Raw genomic sequence first — 19,717 nt, forward strand, 5'->3', positions numbered from 1 at the left:
TATTCATAAATATTATCCTGCCAACCACTATATGAAGAAGTTTAAGGAAAACATCAACTCAAATTGCCCCTTTTGTAATGACCACCCAGAAACAGTGTTGCGTCTTTTTTGGCATTGTATTCATGTAAGAAAACTGTGGCAAGACATCAGTAGATTTATAATTGAACACTTTTATGAAGGTCTTACACTATTGTGGAGAGATGTACTGCTTGGATTCTTTACCTATGATAGGAATAAGCTGAAACATTTTTATGTAATTCATTTCATTATTCTTTTGGCCAAATTTCATATTCACAAATGTAAATTTACAACAAAAAAAAAACAAATTTTCTTAACCTACAAAAAATAATTTTACTGTATTTTAAGACAATTAAATACTCTAACAAAAAAGCTGTTAGAATTATAAGTGTATGTATGTCCCTTAATCCCTTAAGGTCCTTGTGTAATGTGATATTGTACCCCCTAGCTCAATTGTCCATTGTATATAATCTATATATACTTGTGTTCCCTCATGTATTTGTTGTTAATAAAAATAAAAATAATAAAAAAGATGCTACGCTGCTAGCCTCATGTCATGAATATGGGTAGCCAACTCGAGACAACTCCGATAGAAAGTATTCTTTCTCAAAGTTACCGGGATGTCACGTGTCCTTCTTTAATCACAGTAAACGCATAACAATCTAAGCACTACGAAACTTTTATTCAATCAAATAAACGTTACATAGGAAAAAATATATTACATTTTTGTTGACCAAATTCGACACTCATTAACCACCATACAAAAACTCCTCGCTTGGTGAGCGAAAGAAATGAAACAACGCCACCTGGTGGAGAAGACAGATTTTTGGCCCCATTATCCCTCGCTTCGAGTAACGCGGAACCTTTGAGACACTGCTGTCTGGGATGGACGGTCAGAGATTTGAGTGACATACCCAACGAACATTTCCGGCCAGTTTAACGCGTTCGGAGGATTGTCACTAGTTACCACAGCCAATTGACAATTGATCTTTTTCTTAAAATCTGATTTTAACCATAACCACACTGCTAACCTTATGCCTAACCCTTAATTTTAATTAAGACCAGAAAGCTCATTTTTGTTTTCATGTGGTAACTAGTGACAACCCGTCCGTAATGTTGGGTTGTCAATCAGTTAGTGCAATAAGGAACCCTTGGGACGTCCATACCCTAAACCTAATCTCAAACCCTACCTAACCATAACCATTTTAAACGTAATCTTCATTGTAGGGACGTCCTAAATATCCCGGAAAACAGACCTTTGTCAATCTAGGGTGCCTTCGTAAACTCTACTCCGATTTCAGAGCGCTCTCGTTCCAGCATGCCAGAGCGCAGAATAATTTACGAACGTTCAACACGCGTTGAATATGGCCGGTGTCAGTACACGTTGGCAAAAAAGTGTAATTAAATTGTTGCCAGCGTCACAGTCACCAATGCTCTAGATAACATGAAAACAGTCTAACCAGTTCTGCTAGGGTGAGTAATATGGTTAGAGTGAGGTGTTCTATCATTTTTGTCCGGAAGTGGCTGGCAAACTAGCTAACTTTAGTTAGTTTGTTTGCCAGTTGTGAGGTCAGAACGCTCGGATCAACCCTACCCCTCGTCCAGTGTGCGGTCTGAGCGCTCCGAGAGCGAAACACTGAATTTACGAACGGACAATCTGACAACGCTCTGAATTTACTAACGCCAAGAGCGCACTCTGGCTCTCCAGATTGAATTTACGAACACACCCCTAGCTGCTGTCTGTCATTATAATAGTTTTCACACTGTGGCTAACAACACTGGTTGAGAATAAGACATTTCAATCCCAAAATGGTGCTGCTGACAATGATCGCTCGGTTGGCGGATGGACTGCCGCTGGCCGCATCAATGCAAGAGGACGAACAGGTTAATATTGATGGTTTTCCCTGTCAATGTCAGATAACATGAGCTATTTTAGCTAGTTAGCTAACACTAGCAATTCAATGTAACGTTAGCTATCGAACTATTGGAAAATAGCTTGTCAGATAGCTTGCTAGCTAGCTACGTGTGCAATATGTATTCTATAATCTATTCGGTGTATATCTATGCAGGCCTACTTCATAATAAAACCATATTATTAGCTAGTTGTTTGATTGTGTCTCATTGAAATCCAGATGGATTTATTTCAGCTGTCAGAGTAACAGGCAGCTAGTTAATCATAATGGACAGATTTAGTCAGTTTATGTGATGTAACTAGAGGAAGAGATACACTATCTGGGCTTCCGCAAGGCGCAGTGGTCTAAGGCACTGCACAGTGGTCTAAGGCAGTGCTTGAGGCGTCACTACAGACACTCTGGTTCGAATCTAGCCTGTATCACAACCGGCCGTGATTGGGAGTCCCATAGGGCGGCGCACAATTGGCCCGGTGTAGGCCGTCATTGTAAATAAGAATTTGTTCTTAACTGACTTGCCTAGTTAAAAAAAGATTACACAGTTGAAGTCGGACGTTTACATACACTTATGTTGGAGTCATTAAAACTCATTTTTGAACCACTCCACAAATTTCTTGTTAACAAACTATAGTTTTGGCAAGTTGGTTAGGACATCTACATAGTGCATGACACAAGTAATTTTTCCAACAATTGTTTACAGACAGATTATTTCACTTATAATTCACTGTATCCCAATTCCAGTGGGTCAGAAGTTTACATGCACTAAGTTGACTGTGCCTTTAAACAGCTTGGAAAATTCCCAAAAATGATGTCATGGCTTTCTTTAGAAGCTTCTGATAGGCTAATTGACATACTTTGAGTCAATTGGAGTGTGTACCTGTGGATGTTTTTCAAGGCCTACTGTCAAACTCAGTGCCTCTTTGCTTGACATGATCAGAAAATCAAAAGAACTCAGCCAAGACCTCAGAAAAAATTGTAGACCTCCACAAGTCTGGTTCATCCTTGGGAGCAATTTCCAAACGCCTGAAGATACCACGTTCATCTGTACAAACAATAGTACGCAAGTATAAACACTATGGAACCACAGAGCCGTCATACCGCTCAGGAAGGAGACGCGTTCTGTCTCCTAGAGATGAACGTACTTTGGTGCGAAAAGTGCAAATCAATCGCAGAACAACAGCAAAGGACCTTGGTGAAGATGCTGGAGGAAACGGCTACAAAAGTATCTATATCCACAGTAAAATGAGTCCTATATCGACATAACCTGAAAGGCCGCTCAGCAAGGAAGAAGCCACTGCTCCAAAACTTCCATTAAAAATGACAGACTATGGTTTGCAACTGCACATGAGGACAAAGATTGTACTTTTTGGAGAAATGTCCTCTAGTCTGATGAAACAGAAATATAACTGTTTAGCCATAATGACCATTGTTATGTTTGGAGGAAAAAGGGTGACGCTTGCAAGCCGAAGAACACCATCCCAACCATGAAGCACGGGGCTGGCAGCATCATGTTGTGGGAATGCTTTGCTGCAGGATGGACTGGTGCACTTCACAAAATAGATGGCATCACGAGGAAAGAAAAGTATGTGGATATATTGAAGCAACATCTCAAGACATCAGTCAGGAAGTTAAAGCTTGGTCTAAAATGGGTCTTCCAAATGGACAATGACCCCAAGCATACTTCCAAAGTTGTGGCAAAATGGCCGAAGGACAACAAAGTCAAGCTATTGAAGTGGCCATCACAAAGCCCTGACCTCAATCCTACAGAAAATTTGTGGGCAGAACTGAAAAAGTGTGTGCAAGCTAGGAGGCCTATAAAACCTGACTCAGTCACACCAGCCCTGTCAGGAGGAATGGGCCAAAATTCACCCAACTTATTATGGGAAGCTTGTGGAAGGCTACCTGAAACGTTTGATCCAAGTTAAACAATTTAAAGGCAAAGCTACCAAAAACGAATTGTGTGTATGGTAACTTCTGACCAACTGGGAATGTGATGAAAAAAATAAAAGCTGAAATAAATCATTCTCTCTACCATTCTGACATTTCACATTCTTAAAATAAAGTGGTGATCCTAACTGATCTAAGACAGGGAATTTTTACGAGGATTAAATGTCAGGAATTGTGAAAAACTGAATTTAAATGTATTTGGCAAAGGTGTATGTAAACTTCTGACTTCAACTGTGTATATATATATATATATATATACACACACACACAAAAAGTATGTGGACACCCCTTCAAATTAGTGAATTTCAGCCACCCGTTGCTGACAGGTGCACAAAATCGACCACACAGACATGAAATCTCCATAGACAAACATTGGCAGTAGAATGGCATTACCGAAGAGGTCAGTGACTTTCAACGTGGCATCTTCATAGGATGTCACCTTTCCAACAAATCAGTTAGTCAAATTTCTGCCCTGCTAGAGCTGCCCCTAGGAACAACAACGGCTCAGCCGCAAAATGGTAGGCCACAAGATCACAGAACGGGACTGTCAAGTGTTGAAGTGCGTAAAAATCATCTGTCCTCGATTGCAACACTTAGTACCGAGTTCCAAACTGCCTCTGGAAGCAACGTCAGCACAATAACTGTTCGTCAGGAGCTTCATGAAATGGGTTTCCATGGCTGAGCAGCCACACGCAAGTCTAATATCACCATCCGCAATGCCAAGCGTCGGCTGGAGTGGTGTAAAGCTTGCCACCATTGGACTCTGGAGCAATGAAAGCACGTTCTCTGGAGTGATGAATCACAGTTCAACATCTGGCAGTCCGGCGGACGAATATGGGTTTGGCGGATGCCTGTGGAGAATGCTACCTGCCCCAATAATGGTCTGGGGCTGTTTTTCATGGTTAGGCTCCGTAATTCCAGTGAAGGGACTTCTTAACGCTGCAGCATACAATGACATTCTAGATGATTCTGTGCTTCCAAATTTGAGGCAACAGTTTGGGGAAGGCCATTTCCTGTTTCAGCATTATAATGCCCCCGTACACAAAGCGAGGTCCATAAAGAAATGGTTTGTTGTGATCTGTGTGGAAGAACTTGACTGGCCTGCACAGAGCCCTGACCGCAACCCCACGAACACCTTTGGGCTGAATTGGAACGCCAACTGCGAGCCCGGCCTAATCGCCGTGCCCAACCTCACTAATACTCTTGTGGCAGAATGGAAGCAAGTCCCCGCAGCAATGTTCCAACAGCTAGTGGAAAGCCTTCCCAGAAGAGTGGAGGCTGTTATAGCGGCAAAGGGAGGACCAGCTCCATATTAATGCCCATGATTTTGGAATAAGATGTTCAACGTGCATGTGTCCACATACTTGTGATCATGTAGTGTAGGTAGTGAGTCAAAGACCAATTCTCAATGCAGAACAGCCATTTGTATACTGTGCTGAATGATGTTGTGATAGTGTATCTCCTCTGGTTAATCAAATCGCTAAGTCCATTGAGTAAATTCTGCTCCCTTTAGTTAATTTGTGATGGTCTACTTCATTCATCCTTGTTACTTTCTTGTAGTTGTAGCAAATCAGGCAGCCATGTATTTCTAGGACATGTGTAGTATTTATGAGTTGCAGTAGGCTACATATGAGTCTTGCCACCTGCTTGAAGAACTTTAACACGTTTCCCTTGCTTTCTTATCTGCTCTCCCAAAGGGAAGTGAGAAGGTTGGTCTTTTCTCTGCACTGTAACCAATGTTTGGACATCATACATATTGTTATTGTTCCTGTGATGTGTTACTGTGTTTACCATACCCAGACCACCCGCTTCTTTGTCGATAACATTTATATTGATCCCAATCATTGGTTCAGTGTCCTCTTAAATATGCTTGGTTGCATAATCTTGCTCTGTCCTCCGTGTTTAGTTGGGTCGGGACCTGCAACAGTACCAGAGCCAGGCTAAACAGCTGTTTAGGAAACTCAACGACCAGAGTCCCACACGTTGCACATTAGAGGCTGGCTCCATGTCCTTCCAGTGAGTTCAAACCAGTTAGAGGAAAGACGCCACACACACAGACACTCGCGCACTCTCTCTTGGCAAAACACTCATCACAATTAAAATACCATTAACATACTTACCGTATACCATGCACTAATAAGCAGGTATCCACTGACCGTTATGCTTCTCAGACACTCCACTCTCATGTTTCCCTCATGGTTCTCCCAACAGCTACGTCATAGAAAAAGGAGTAGTCTACCTAGTGCTTTCTGAAGCAAGCTTTCACAAAAAACTTGCCTTTGCTTACCTGGAAGACCTGCAGGCAGAGTTCCATGAACAGCACGGGAAGAAAGTCTCCACTGTGTCCCGACCGTACTCCTTCATTGAGTTTGGTGAGATTCAATTAAATATATCATCATTAGAATCCCTACTAACAACCCAACGTTGATTAAAGGTCCAATGCAGCCATTCTTATCTCAATATTAAATTATTTCTGGGTAACAATTAACGACCTTAATATTGTCAAAAATAGCTTCTTAGCAAAGAGCAATTTCCCAAGCACGAATTTTGCTACCACTGTCTGGAGGTGGTCTGAGTGGGGAGGGGAAAAATCTAAACTAGCTGTTATTGGCAGACAGGTTTGGAACTCTCTTATTGGTCTATTAACTAATTTACCACCTGGTGATGTCACCAGGCAGTCCAAAACTCCATCCCACCACAACAGGCTAAAATTAAACGCAGTCTTTTCAAACAGCTCTTACACTAAAATGGCATTATCATAATTTTCTGAATTGTACAGTAGTATTCCAACCTCGTAGTGTGGAAATATATAAAACATAGGAAAATCATATTTTTGACTGCGATGAACCTTTAAAGGATACCCTAGCATGAATTATGAAAAAATATGCCATAAATTCCTGCAACGTTTTCCTCTCTGTCGACAGACACCTACATTCAGAAGACCAAGAAGTCGTACATAGACAGCCGAGCCCGCAGGAACCTGGGCAGCATCAACACAGAGCTGCAGGATGTCCAGAGGATCATGGTGGCCAACATTGAGGAAGTGTTGCAACGAGGGGAGGCCTTGTCTGGTAATGTCTGTTTACTTGTCCTTCTTATAGATTTACAGAAATAATGTAGGTCAGGGGTACTGAACTACTATTTGAGAAGGTCTGGTCACACAAATGTCCTCAGTGGCAAAGGTCCGGATGGATATTGTCATCTATCGGCATAGTAACAATCCCCACCGCGCAACCCATCCGACTCAAAACTGTTCAAAATGTTCACACCCTTCTTGTTGGCGAAGACAACCGAAGTTTGCTAACTTCCAAGATCAAGCTTCTTGGTTACAGCAGAGACAATCAATCCACTCCTGGATCAAGTTCACTGTTGCCTAAATGTGTTTTGTTTGTCAATTATTATTATTACGTTACATTTTTTTGTGGAAAGAAATAGCACCCCTTGTGTGCACTGCTGGTAAAACCATATACCGCAGTATGGTATGGTAAGGTATGAACATCTGGATACTGCCCAACCCTACTATCTAAGGTCTGTCAGTGAATGACATAACAAGAGGAAAACTGCCCATACACTATCAAATTTCAAATTGCACCTTGGGGGAGGGGCCCAAGGTCCGCCAGTTGAGCATGGCTGATGTAGGTCCTCGATGTATAACTGAAACACCTTTATCTATGATTCTCTGATGTCTAACTTGGGCAGGGCTTATTGCATTATCATGAATGCACATCATTGCAGCAAAACACATTGTTAAAATGTAAATGATGTTGGGTAGAATTCACTAGATTAACTAATAAAAGGGAGTGCCACTTCTCAGCTACATACTGTTTGTCAAGTTGTGACAAAGAATAGTGTTTAAGTCACAAGAGGAAGCAGATGCCATTCTCACTTGTGTTAAATGAGGATTTGTTCTGGTTTCTGTTCCCTCTCTTTGCTCACCTGGATCCACTTGCATCACATCCAGCTCTGGACTCCAAGGCCAGTAATCTGTCCAGCCTGTCGAAGAAGTACAGAAGTGACGCCAAGTACCTGAACACTCGCTCCACCTATGCTAAGCTGGCTGCCGGAGGGGTCTTCTTCATCATGCTCATCGTCTACGTCCGCTTCTGGTGGCTCTGAGAAGGGAGAGGAGACAGGAGGGGTTGGAGAAGAAGAGCTGATAGGAGTTTAGCTGTGGTCTTACATTCCATCCAATATGGGATCCCTCCTTTTAACACAAGACTGTTGAAGTAGACAGACACTGCATGTTATTTTTCCAACTGTCTGTCCATAGATCTATCATGTAATTACAAATGTTATGTTTTATTAACAATTACATAGTCATCCTGTAGTGGTAATGCCTTGGAGTTGAGTGCTTGTATTGCGCTTGAGTGTGTGACAGAGGACATTTTATTTTCCTGTGTGTGTGTTACCAAAACCTGTATGATAACAATTCTTCTCTTATCGATTTAATTGTGTATACTGTGTAGCAGTACAGAAAAAATCGACATAATTCTATTTACCCAGAGGACATCATAAGGGCTTTGGCATTAATAACACTACTATTATGTTGGTTTGGTAGAGATTTCTTAAATGTTAACCTGCTTTACTGGGGTGATCAATCACATTACCTGTGGTATTGGCTGCAGAAATAATATGTCTCATTCACCTTCATCTCCACACTGAGTGGACCAGTTTAACACCAGACATATTCATCGGTTGATGTCTTAAGGGTTAATTTATTTTATTTTGGAAAAAGTTTACACAAGTTGAAGGCTCCATGTAAAAACATGTTTTATCTAGATGAGAACGATAGCTAGCTTATGCTATGTAGCTGGCTTATGCTAATTGTGGCAGGGTTAATGGATTTCAACTTAACTGTTTCATTTGCTATGAATAAAGTGATTTGCACAAAGGTATTTGATTTCTACTAGAAAATACAAAGTTGCTCACAAATCAGGATCAATATAGATCAGTGGAGGCTGCTGAGGGGAGGATGGCTCATAATAATGGCTGGAATGGAGTCAATTTGTTCTTAAATGACTTGCCTAGTTAAATAAATAGAAATGGAATGGTATCATACACATCAAAGATGTGGCTGATACCACTCCATTGACTCCATTCCAGACATTATATTGCTGTCCTCCCCTCAGCAGCCTTCACTGATGTACATATTATACAGTACTAATAGAAACGGTTGTATTCCTGCCCGGTGTTGTGCTTGTTCATGAACTTTGGACACTTAGCCAGTAGTGGTCCTTACGTACCACCAGGTCAAACTCAGACCTCTAAATACATAAGAGGAAGATGTGTCAACAGCTCAGTTTTCTAAATAAGGGAACTATAGTGAGGTGATGCATTCAAATCGTTATGTTTGTTTAAAAGGACCAACTACTGGTAGGCCTCCTGGTTCATACATCAGCTCTTCAAGCTATGCCTATCCCAGCCAGCAGCTGGTGTCCTTTGCTTATGATAATCTTGCAACTGAAAATGGCATACTCTTGCAGCTTGAAACACTGTTGCGGCAAAGACGTTTGCTGCACAAAATCAAAGGGTAGTAATGGCTGGAAAATATATACTGCTGCTTCTAGGGTAGAAAAAAAACACAAAATGCATTACATACATTTAGAAAGTACTGCAGCCTGTTTCTGCTGACATAGTTTGAACAGGAAGTGGGCATAGCAGAAATGAGAAGCAGCAGAGTAGCGTCAGCTAAGATGGTTTTGGATAAATTAAGATGTCCCACTCAAGCCGTTTACCCCTGAAAAAAATGCTCACAGTTCCGGTCTGCTTAAAGGGTGGCTCTCCCATAGGCACCAATGCATTAGCAGCTGGGTCTGGTCTGCTTAGTTCATTGACTGTACATGAACCAGAATAAAGGAGCGAGTGTGATGCCTCGCTTTCTTCTCCGTCTCTGGCATCAATAGCGTGCAGAGCTAACCACAGGGCACAGCCTGACTTTTTCACCTCTCATCTTCAAGGGATACACATCTTCAAGGGAAGTGTGTGTTACTAATCTTGTAGTGACAAAGTAGATCTTATCATATCCAAGAGTCTTCACAGGAAGGACATGTCAGATATTTTTATTTATTTAACTAGGCGAGTGAGTTAAGAATAAATTCTTATTTACAATGACGGCCTACCCCAGCCAAACCCTAACCCGGTCGATGCTGGGCCAATTGTGCACCGCTCTATGAGACTCCCAATCACGGCCAGTTGTGATACAGCCTGGAATCGAACCAGGGTCTGTAGTGACGCCTCTAGCACTGAGATGCAGCACTGCACCACTCGGGAGCTAAATGATAATGTTACTTAATGGACTCAAACTGATAACACACAGCCTGCAGTCATCACTATAGTAATCATTATTCTAGTCTGTGTTACATTGCTGGAATCAGCCCATATGCTTCATATGAGCACTTGAGAGAGTAAATTAATGCATTGTTTGGTTTTCGCCAGGCATAATGGGTCCCATGTCATCCAAAAAAAAGTCCACTTTCACAGTAAGAATCTCATACCATCGGTCAAGCATGGTGGTGGTAGTGTGATGGTTTGGGGATGCTTTGCTGCCTCAAGACCTGGACGACTTGCCTTAATAGAAGGAACCCTGAATTCTGCTCTATCAGAGAATTTTACAAGAGAATGTCAGGCCATCTGTCTGAGCTGAAGCTGAAGTGCAGCTGGGTCATGCAGTAAGACAATGATCCAAAACACACAATCAAGTCTACATGAAAATGGATAAAAAGCAACACATTTTAAGTTTTGGAATGGCCTAGTCAAAGTCCAGACCTATTCCCTATTGAGATGTTGTGGCAGGACTTGATATGAGCACTTCATGCTTGAAAACCCACAAATGTCACTGAGTTAAAGCAGTTTTGCATGCAAGACTGAGTCAAGATTCCTCCACAGCGATGTGAGAGTCTGACCAACAACTACAGCAAGCATTTGGCTGCAGTCATTGTAACTTAAAGTGGCACAGTTATTGAGTGCAAGAGGGCAATACTTTTTCACACGGGAATTGGGTGTTGCATGACTTTGTTCATTAAGTAAATAAAATAAGTATACATTTTGTTTGTTATTTGTAAACACAGGTTCCCTTTATCTAATATTAGGTTTTGGTTGAAGATCTGATAACATTCACTATCAAAAATATGCAAAAATAGAGAAAATCAGAAAGGTGGCAAATACTTTTTCATGGTACTGTATGTCACTAACTGACAGTCACTCAATTAGCCCATGTCAGTAAAAAAAATTTTAGATTGGTAAATTATTCTAGTTAGTCTAGCCAGCTATCTAAACTTGTAGTAATCATGGCTGAATTACCGACAGTGCACGGAGGGCATGTGTTCAAATTCAGGAAATAAACTTAAATAACAATTCAAAATTTGTGAAAACTGCTTTTATTTTCAATGGCTTCTCAATAAACTGAGGAGTAGAAGCTATTTATTTTAAAAGTTTTTCCATTTTTTTATTTTTAAATTAGAATCACTTCCTGATTGACTGCCTTCAATTCTAATTGGCCCCAGCCCTGGTGCCCAGGGGCCCTGACCTCACTCTTACTCAGATATCATATTAACATGGCATGAGTCATGGCAAAATGTGAAGGGAAATTAGCTTTAAAACGGACCTTTTGTTAATAAAATACTTATTCTGCTAACAGATCCCTATGTATGTTTTAAATTATAGTTTTTAATCCCGGAGGTGAGTTAATGTGAGTTAATGTGTAGCAGCTAATCGTATAGCTAATAGGCTATGTGTTTGTAGATTGCCGAATGAAGCTACTGTGACATTTCGAGTAAAACAAATCTAATTGTGATGTTGTATGAACATCAAACTCAGCCCCAAAACCATGTTATTTGGTTTAGGGATTCTAGAAGAAGAATAGTGCCCACGTATGTAGTGGAGGTCGTTTGGTGAACTACACTGACATAAGTAAACCATCAGTGTGCTAATTTTGGTCTCCAATCTCAAGTTTGTGCATTTATTGTATGTTCAAGGTCCCAGACTTTTATGCAGAGTGTGTATCCAGAAGGATCTCTTTGGTATAACGGAGGTGAGATTCCTACTGTTCCTAGGTGAGGCTCACTTAAACCCTGCCTACACCAACTCATTCCAGCTGACCTGTGCTATGGTGGGGAGTTGGTCAACCAGCTCAATGCTGGCCTCTCAGTGGCAATGCAGGCCAGCTCGGGTAGATTCTCCCCCATAATGTTAGATGGTTATGATGCTGGTGGATTACCAGCAGGCAGGGAGATGGTGCATGTGGTCTCGGTCCAGCTACAGACACTAATGGACAGCTTTGATGGAAAGGCTGAGCCAAGGTAGTGCATGAACATGATTAAGCCCCTAATGGACCCTTTGACCAATGAGTTCCTTAATGTCATTGTGGAGAGTATGGACATAATGGCAGAGAACTTCAATGTTCTTTTGGATTTAACCAAGAAGATTAAAATCTTGGGGTCTCATTTTCTATCTAAACTTCAAGCTGAACTTGATGTTTCATCTGGAAAAGAAGAGCCCACTAACTCTCTCAAAGACTCTGGATCCTCTACCAGTGCGGTGTCCAGAAAACTTCAGACTCTCTCTAGCCCTGACTTCCAGTCTAACGCCCTTGCAGTGGTGAGCACCATACTTATGAGAAAGGTCAGCAGCTCTTCTGGTGTGCTTATTTCCTGAAGGCATTCTTGTGTTGCTCTCATAGTTCTGACGCCTGTAATCTCCACAACCAAAGGGATTATTAATACATTTATGGGAGACATGGAGGCCATAGCACAGTCATGTGAAGCATGTGATGAGCCAGCTTCTCTCAATAACCAAGAGACAGAGTTTTCATTGAGGAGTGTCTTCTCTGCAACCCACAGAGTCTATGGCCGTATGGACTTCCTTACACTTTTTGTTCCAGACCAAGGCGTGGCTAAAGATGCTCCTCTTCAGGAGTTTTCAGACACTCTGCAAAAGGACAACGTTTCCACTGGTGAGGAGCAATTACCCACCACCCAACTCAGTAGAGTCCCCAGTGAGAGCCAACCTTTACCAGCTATCTGTCTTCCTGATCTAGACGACAGCAATCAAGAGGTGCTCAGCAGCCTTGTGAACATCTTTAAGACAGAGGTCTCAAAAGTGGAGAGCAAATCTTCAACAGTAGCAAGTTCCCTGGGTTGGTTTGTGGATGGTGTTCTCACTATTTCCCAGTCCCCCTCAACCTTTCAGGACTTGAGTCTTCAATTTTCTGAACTGAGCTCAGGAGAGAGTGTAATATTCACACAGTCATTGGCTAGTCTGAGTCAGAGCAATCAAATTCCTCTAGCAAGGAATTCCAGGCAAAAGAGGCTATTAGTAAAGTGCTTATGACATCCAGTAATTTCCTTATTATGCAGGATAGCCATACTAGTCTTCAGGAAGGTCTTCGGACTGGCTTGTCATCTGGCTTATCATCAGAGATTGCCTTCACATCCTCTCAGGACACAGCCTCTGGAATAATGGGAACCTTTGTCAAAGGGGTGGCGACTATTTTCCAGAACACTGAGTCCACTAAGTGGCCAACAGAGTCAGTGCTAGGGGGGAGTTTCAGAGACCTCAACAGTGGCCTCCCAGGGATTGACTGTGAAAATATCAGAGGAAAAGCTTTGGTCAATGGCTAAGAACATCTGCACCAATGTGCAGAAGAATTAAGGATTTCCTCACAGGGGTGAAGCCATTATGTCCTAAACAAACAACAAAGGCTTCAAATGCCTCTTCCAAAGAGAGACCCTCAGAAAAATCCTGGTCACTATCCAGAGTGAAATATCCACCTCAGAGAGAATGAAGACATCCAGGGAGCTCCTTTAGATCAACATCGATGTTGAAGGAGGAAGAGAGAAGTGAGGGTGACAGCGAACAAGTCTGTCAAGAGACACCCAGGACCCACTCATCATTGTCTACATCTTAAAGGAGTCATAGCCCAGCATCCCGGAGGCGCCTATTCACTGTTGACGTTGAGACTGGTGTTTTGAGGGGAATATTTAATGAAGCTGCCAGTTGAGGACATGAGAGGCGTCTGTTTCTCAAACTAGGCACTCTAATGTACTTGTCCTCTTGCTCAGTTGTGCACCGGGGCCTCCCACTCCTCTTTCTATTCTGGTTAGAGCCAGTTTGTGCTGTTCTGTGAAGGGAGTAGTACACAGCGTTGTATGAGATCTTCAGTTTCTTGGCAATTTCTCACATGGAATAGCCTTCATTTCTCAGAACAAGAATAGACTGAAGAGTTTCAGAGGAAACTTATTTGTTTCTGGCCATTCTGAACCTGTCATCGAACCCACAAATGCTGATACTCGAGATATTCAACTTATCAGGTATGAAGGTAAGACCCAGATGCAGACCGCGTCAAATAAACAAGAGTTTAATATTCCAACAGGGGCAGGCAATAGACAGGTCAAGGCAAGCAGGGGTCAGTAAACCAGAGGTTGGGCAACGGTACCAGGCGGCAGGCAGGCTCAGGGTCAGGGGCAGGCAGAGTGGTAAGGCAGGTAGGCTCGGAGTCAGGACAGGCAAGGGTCAAAACCAGGAGGGTGAGAAAAGAGAGACTGAAAAAAGCAGGAGCTGAGACACAAAATTCTGGTTGACTTGAACAAACAAGACAAACTGGCAACGGACAAACAGAGAATACAGGTAAAAAAATACACTGGAAACAGTAGACAAAGGGCTGTGAGACATGGGTTTGACTCTGGACACATGAAAGGTGAGATGTATACCAAGGGTACGGGGCAACAGAAGATGAACAGCAGAGGGGCTAATGATCTTGGAGATGGGGAATGGGCCGATAAACCGGGGGGAGAGTTTGTGGGATTCCACCCGGAGGGGCGTATCCCGGGTGGATAGCCATACCTTCTGCCCGAGACGATACCGGGGAGCCGGGGTCTGATGGCGATCCACTTGTTGTCAATACCTGGAGGTGGTCTTGAGGGCCGACCGGGCTCTCCTCCAGGTACGATGACAGTGGTGGACAAACATCTGGGCAGAAGGTATGCCCACCTCCTCTTCCTGCTCAGGGAATAGCGGTGGCTGATACCCCAGAGAACATTCAAACGGTGATAGGCCCGTGGCAGAACAGGGAAGGGTGTTGCGGGCGTATTCCAACCACACCAGCTGCTGGCTCCAGGTGGTAGGGATGACGGAGACCAAGGAGGTCTCAAGGTCCTGGCTGGCTCGCTCCGACTGGCCGTTAGACTGGGGGTGGAACCCGGAGGACAGGCTAGCCGACGATCTAATGAGGATGCAGAACGCCTTCCAGAACCGGGACGAGAACTGAGGGCCGTGGTCGGAGACTATGTGCACAGGCAGTTCATGGATCCGGAAGACGTGCTGCTCCATGAGCTGGGCTGTCTCTTTGGCAGAGGGTAACTTGGGGAGAGGAATGAAGTGGGCGGCCTTGGAAAAGCAATCCACCATGGTCAGGATGGCAGTGTTGCCATCAGACGGGGGGAGACCAGTGACAAAGTCCAGAGAGATGTGAGACCAGGGGCGATGAGGGATGGGCAGAGGTTGGAGTAGGCCATCTTGAGCTTGTCGAGGGGTCTTGTTCCGTGCACAGACCGTGCAGGCAGCGACAAAGGTGGCGACTTCCGGAACCATGGTAGGCCACCAAAGCGTTGTCACACGAAGGCCAGGGTCCGCCGGGAGCCTGGGTGTCAGACAAGCCTGGAGGAAAGGGCCACTCCAGGACCGCAGAGCGGACAATGGCCGGCACAAACATCCGGTTATCCCGGCCCCCCCAGGGTTCAGCTGGGACCGCTGGGCAGACAGGGGGGATGCCAAGGTGCTGTAACCCCGGATAAAGCGCCGATAAAAGTTGCCGAACCCCAGGAAGCATTGCAGCTGCACCCTGGACGTAGGTTGAGGCCAATCACCCATTGCTTTCACCTTCTTAGGATCCATCTTGATGCTCCCAGCAGAAATGATGTAGCCCAGAAAGGGAATGGTGGAGCGATGGAACTCGCACTTTTCCGCCTTAACGAACAACTGGTTCTCCAGAACGCGGTGGAGAACCTGCCAGACATGGAGCACGTGTTCTTGGGGGGAGTGTGAGAAGACGAGGATGTCATCAATGTGGAGAAAGACAAACCGGTTCAGCATGTCGCGGAGAACGTCATTTACCAGAGCCTGGAACACGACAGGGGCATTGGTGAAGCCAAAGGGCATGACCAGATATTCGTAGTGGCTGCTGGCTGTGTTGAAGGTGGTCTTCCATTCGTACCCCTCTCGTATGCGCATCAGGTGGTAGGCGTTACGTAGATTCAGCTTGGAAAACACAGTGGCCCCCTGGAGCAGCTCGAAGGCCGAGGAAATGAGTGGTAGCAGATAACGGTTCTTAACAGTGATATCATTGAGTTCCCGGTAGTCAATGCACAGGCGCAGGGTCTTGTCCTTCATCTCCACGAAGAAGGACCCTGCACCAGCAGGAGAGTAAGAGGGACGGATAAATCCAGTAGCTAGGGAGTCCCCAATGTAGTCCTCCATAGCCTTGGTTTCAGCTCCCGACAGCGAGTACAGACGCCCCTGGGGCGGCGTGGTGCTAGGGAGAAGGTCAATCCCACAGTCATAGGGACAGTGCGGCGGAAGGGAAGTGGCCTGGAACTTGCTGAACACCTCCCGGAGATCCTGGTATTCCGCGGGAGTGGCGGAGAGATCCGGAACCACCTCCGAGGACCCAGGAAGACATCCCGGGGCATGTTGTGCCAACTTCAGACAATGGGCGTAGCAGAACAGACTCCAGCCCATGATGGCACCTGTAGACCAGTTGAGGAGTGGGATATGTCACTGGAACCAGTAGACTCCCAAAACCACGGGGATCTGGGGGGACTTGATGAGCTGGAACTGAATTGTCTCGCTGTGATTCCCTGACACCTGTATGTTGATGGGAGTGGTGTTATGGGTAACACAACCTATAGAGCGCCCGTCCAATGCTCTACATCCACGGAAATGGGAATGGGGATGTTCAGCTTGGAAGCCAGTGTTGCGTCCAAAAAGCTCTCATCGGCCCCAGAGTCAATGAGGACCCGGAGAGATTTGGACTGGTTTCCCCACAACAGAATGACATGAAAGAGGTGCGAGTAAGGGAAGCTTTTACCGGCCACGAGGACACAAAATTACCAAAAGTCCCACAATAGAGACAGCTCCTTGTGCTGATCTGGTGTTGCTGTTCTGCTGGTGACAGCCCAGCCCTGCCTAGTTGCATGGGCTCGGGAAACAGTGTCTTGGCCCTCCTCGGTGACTCTTGAGGAAGGTCGGGAAATCTCGGGTGCTCTTGGCCATGGGACCATTAGGGACTTCCGGGATGACTCGGAGGCGAGGTGGAATCCCTGGAAGTGCGAGTGAAATCGAATTTCCTCTCCATCCGTTGTTCCCGCAATCGCCCATTGATGCGGATGGTCGAAGTGATGAGGGAGTCAAAATCTGTGGTTAACTCCCAAGCCGCAAGCTCGTCTTAACCTCCTCCGAGACGTTGTGCAGGAGCATGTCGAACAGTGCTTCCGGGTTCCACACACTCTCCACTGCCAACGTACGGAAATCCACCGCATAGTCGGCCACAGTGCGGGCAGCTTCTCTCCCGGAAAACGGGGCATCAAAGACCTTCCTCACCTCTCCCACGAACCCCTCCAGGCTCGCGCATATGGCCGGCTGCTGTTCCCATACGGCGGTAGCCCAGGTGAAAGCCTTTCCAGACATCAGGGTGATGAGGTAGGCTATTTTGGAACGATCCGAGGGAAAGGAGGAGGGCTGAAGCTCGAAAATGAAGGCACACTGAGCTAAAAACGCCCGACAGGTGCTTGGCTCTCCATTAAAGTGTTCCGGAGGAGGTAACCGAGGCTCCCGGGAAGGTGGAGTGGCCGGTGGGGTGGCGCTGCTAACTGCCGAGTTGCTGAGGGGCAGTGGGGTTACCACCGTGGCAGGCTGCCCCCCAGATAACCCGCGGAATTGTTCCAGCAGCATGCCCGGTCATGGCGCTCAGCCAACGTTTGGACCCCCTCCATCAATACACAAAGCAATTCCTCGTGCCTACCAATGGAGGCTCCTTGGGAGGAGAGGGTGTTGCGCAGCTGGTCCGGGTCTGCTGGGTCAGTCATGGCCAGTTCGTACTATCAGGTATGAAGGTAAGACCCAGATGCAGACCACGTCAAATAAACAATAGTTTAATATTCCAACAGGGGCAGGCAATAGACAGGTCAAGGCAGGCAGGGGTCAGTAAACCAGAGGTTGGGCAACGGTACCAGGTGGCAGGCAGGCTCAGGGTCAGGGTAAGGCAGAGGTCGGATAAAGTAGGATCTGAGACAAAACGCTAGTTGACTTGAACAAACAAGACAAACTGGCATCAGACAAACAGAGAACACAGGTAAAAATACACAGGGGATAATGGGGAAGATGGGCGACACTTCGAGGGGGCTGGAGACAATCACAAGGACAGGTGAAACACATCAGGGTGTGACAACTAGTCTAAAGAAGGACAGTTTTATTGCTTCTTTAATAAGCCCAACAGTTTTCAGCTGTGCTAACATAAGTGCAAAAGGGTTTTCTAATGATCAATTAGCCTATTAAAATGATAAACTTGGATTAGCTAACACAACGTGCCTTTGGAACACAGGAGTGATGGTTGCTGATAATGGGCCTCTGTATGCCTATGTAGATATTCCATTAAAAATCAGCCGTTTCCAGCTACAATAGTCATTTACAACATTAACAATGTCTACACTGTATTTCTGATGTGATGTGTTATGTTATTTTAATGGACAAAAAATTAGCTTTTCTTTCAAAAACAGGGACATTTCTAAGTGAACGGTAGTGTATATGTTTTTTATGTTTGTGGATTACCCAGTTAAAGATTTCACCAAGACCCACAACCTCAGGGGCAGCATTTGTAACCAGAAAATGAAATTACAGAGTGCATTGGATTGATGAAGTAGGTCTATGGGTAATGGATGCTCGGCTCGTAAAATACGGTGATTTGATGTATTAACATTACTGTGAACATACCTATTAGGTGAGTAACATGGTGATGTTCCTCCTCATCAGCTTGGACCAGTATTTCATCTCACGAGCGAGCAGCCTTCTGTCCTCCGGGCTCACTGAAGAGGTGTCAAACCCTGCCAGAGAGCACTGGGACTCTGGGGAGGTCGCCCCACTCCTCAGGTTCAGCCCAAGGATACAAGCCAGCGCTGGCAGCAGAATCTTGAGGACCGTCTGAGTCACAATCTTAATTATCTTCAGGCACATTATGGAGAGCTGCTCGAATGTCAGCTGTAGCCAACAAACATTGTAGTGTTTTGTCAATAGCTCAAATAAGTATAGCCTCTCTGATTAAACCCTATTCCCAATATAATGCACTACTTTTGACCAGAACCCTAAATGAAGAGACATGTTATTATTCATGACATGCTGGGTCACTCTCCATTGGCTGGATAAGAAAATAAACATATTTTAGTTTGTGTTCACTGGTGTTAAAGAAGTTACAGAGTCACCAGATAGCCATTAGGTAGAACAAAGGTGTCTACTCCATTAATGTGATTACCAAGTATATTTGTATTTGTATTTATTATTTATCCCCATTAGCTGCTGCCAAAGCAGCAGCTACTCTTCCTGGGGTCCAGCAAAATTAAGGTAGTTTATACAATTTTAAAACATTACAATACATTCACAGATTTCACAACAGACTGTGTGCCCTCAGGCCCCTAGTCCACCACTACCACATATCTACATTACTAAATCCATGTGTATGTATAGTGCGTATGTTATCGTGTGTGTGTGTGTGTGTGTGTGTGTGTGTGTGTGTGTGTGTGTGTGTGTGTGTGTGTGTGTGTGTGTGTGTGTGTGTGTGTGTGTGTGTGTGTGTGTGT

At 44.7% G+C, this 19,717-nt stretch overlaps 1 protein-coding gene across 1 annotated transcript; it reads left to right on the forward strand.

The window, feature by feature from the left end:
- The first annotated feature begins 1,508 nt into the window (after positions 1-1,508).
- LOC120051813 (vesicle-trafficking protein SEC22b-B-like) lies at positions 1,509-8,770 on the forward strand. The gene is made up of 5 exons (XM_038998698.1): positions 1,509-1,902; positions 5,782-5,891; positions 6,087-6,247; positions 6,800-6,946; positions 7,837-8,770. Exons 1-5 carry the CDS (start codon positions 1,828-1,830, stop codon positions 7,989-7,991), a joined length of 648 nt encoding a protein of 215 aa, XP_038854626.1. The 5' UTR covers positions 1,509-1,827; the 3' UTR covers positions 7,992-8,770.
- The last annotated feature ends 10,947 nt before the right edge of the window (positions 8,771-19,717 follow it).

The sequence above is a fragment of the Salvelinus namaycush genome, chromosome 8 (assembly GCF_016432855.1).
Source record: "Salvelinus namaycush isolate Seneca chromosome 8, SaNama_1.0, whole genome shotgun sequence".
In the NCBI taxonomy this organism is placed as follows: Eukaryota; Metazoa; Chordata; class Actinopteri; order Salmoniformes; family Salmonidae; genus Salvelinus; species Salvelinus namaycush.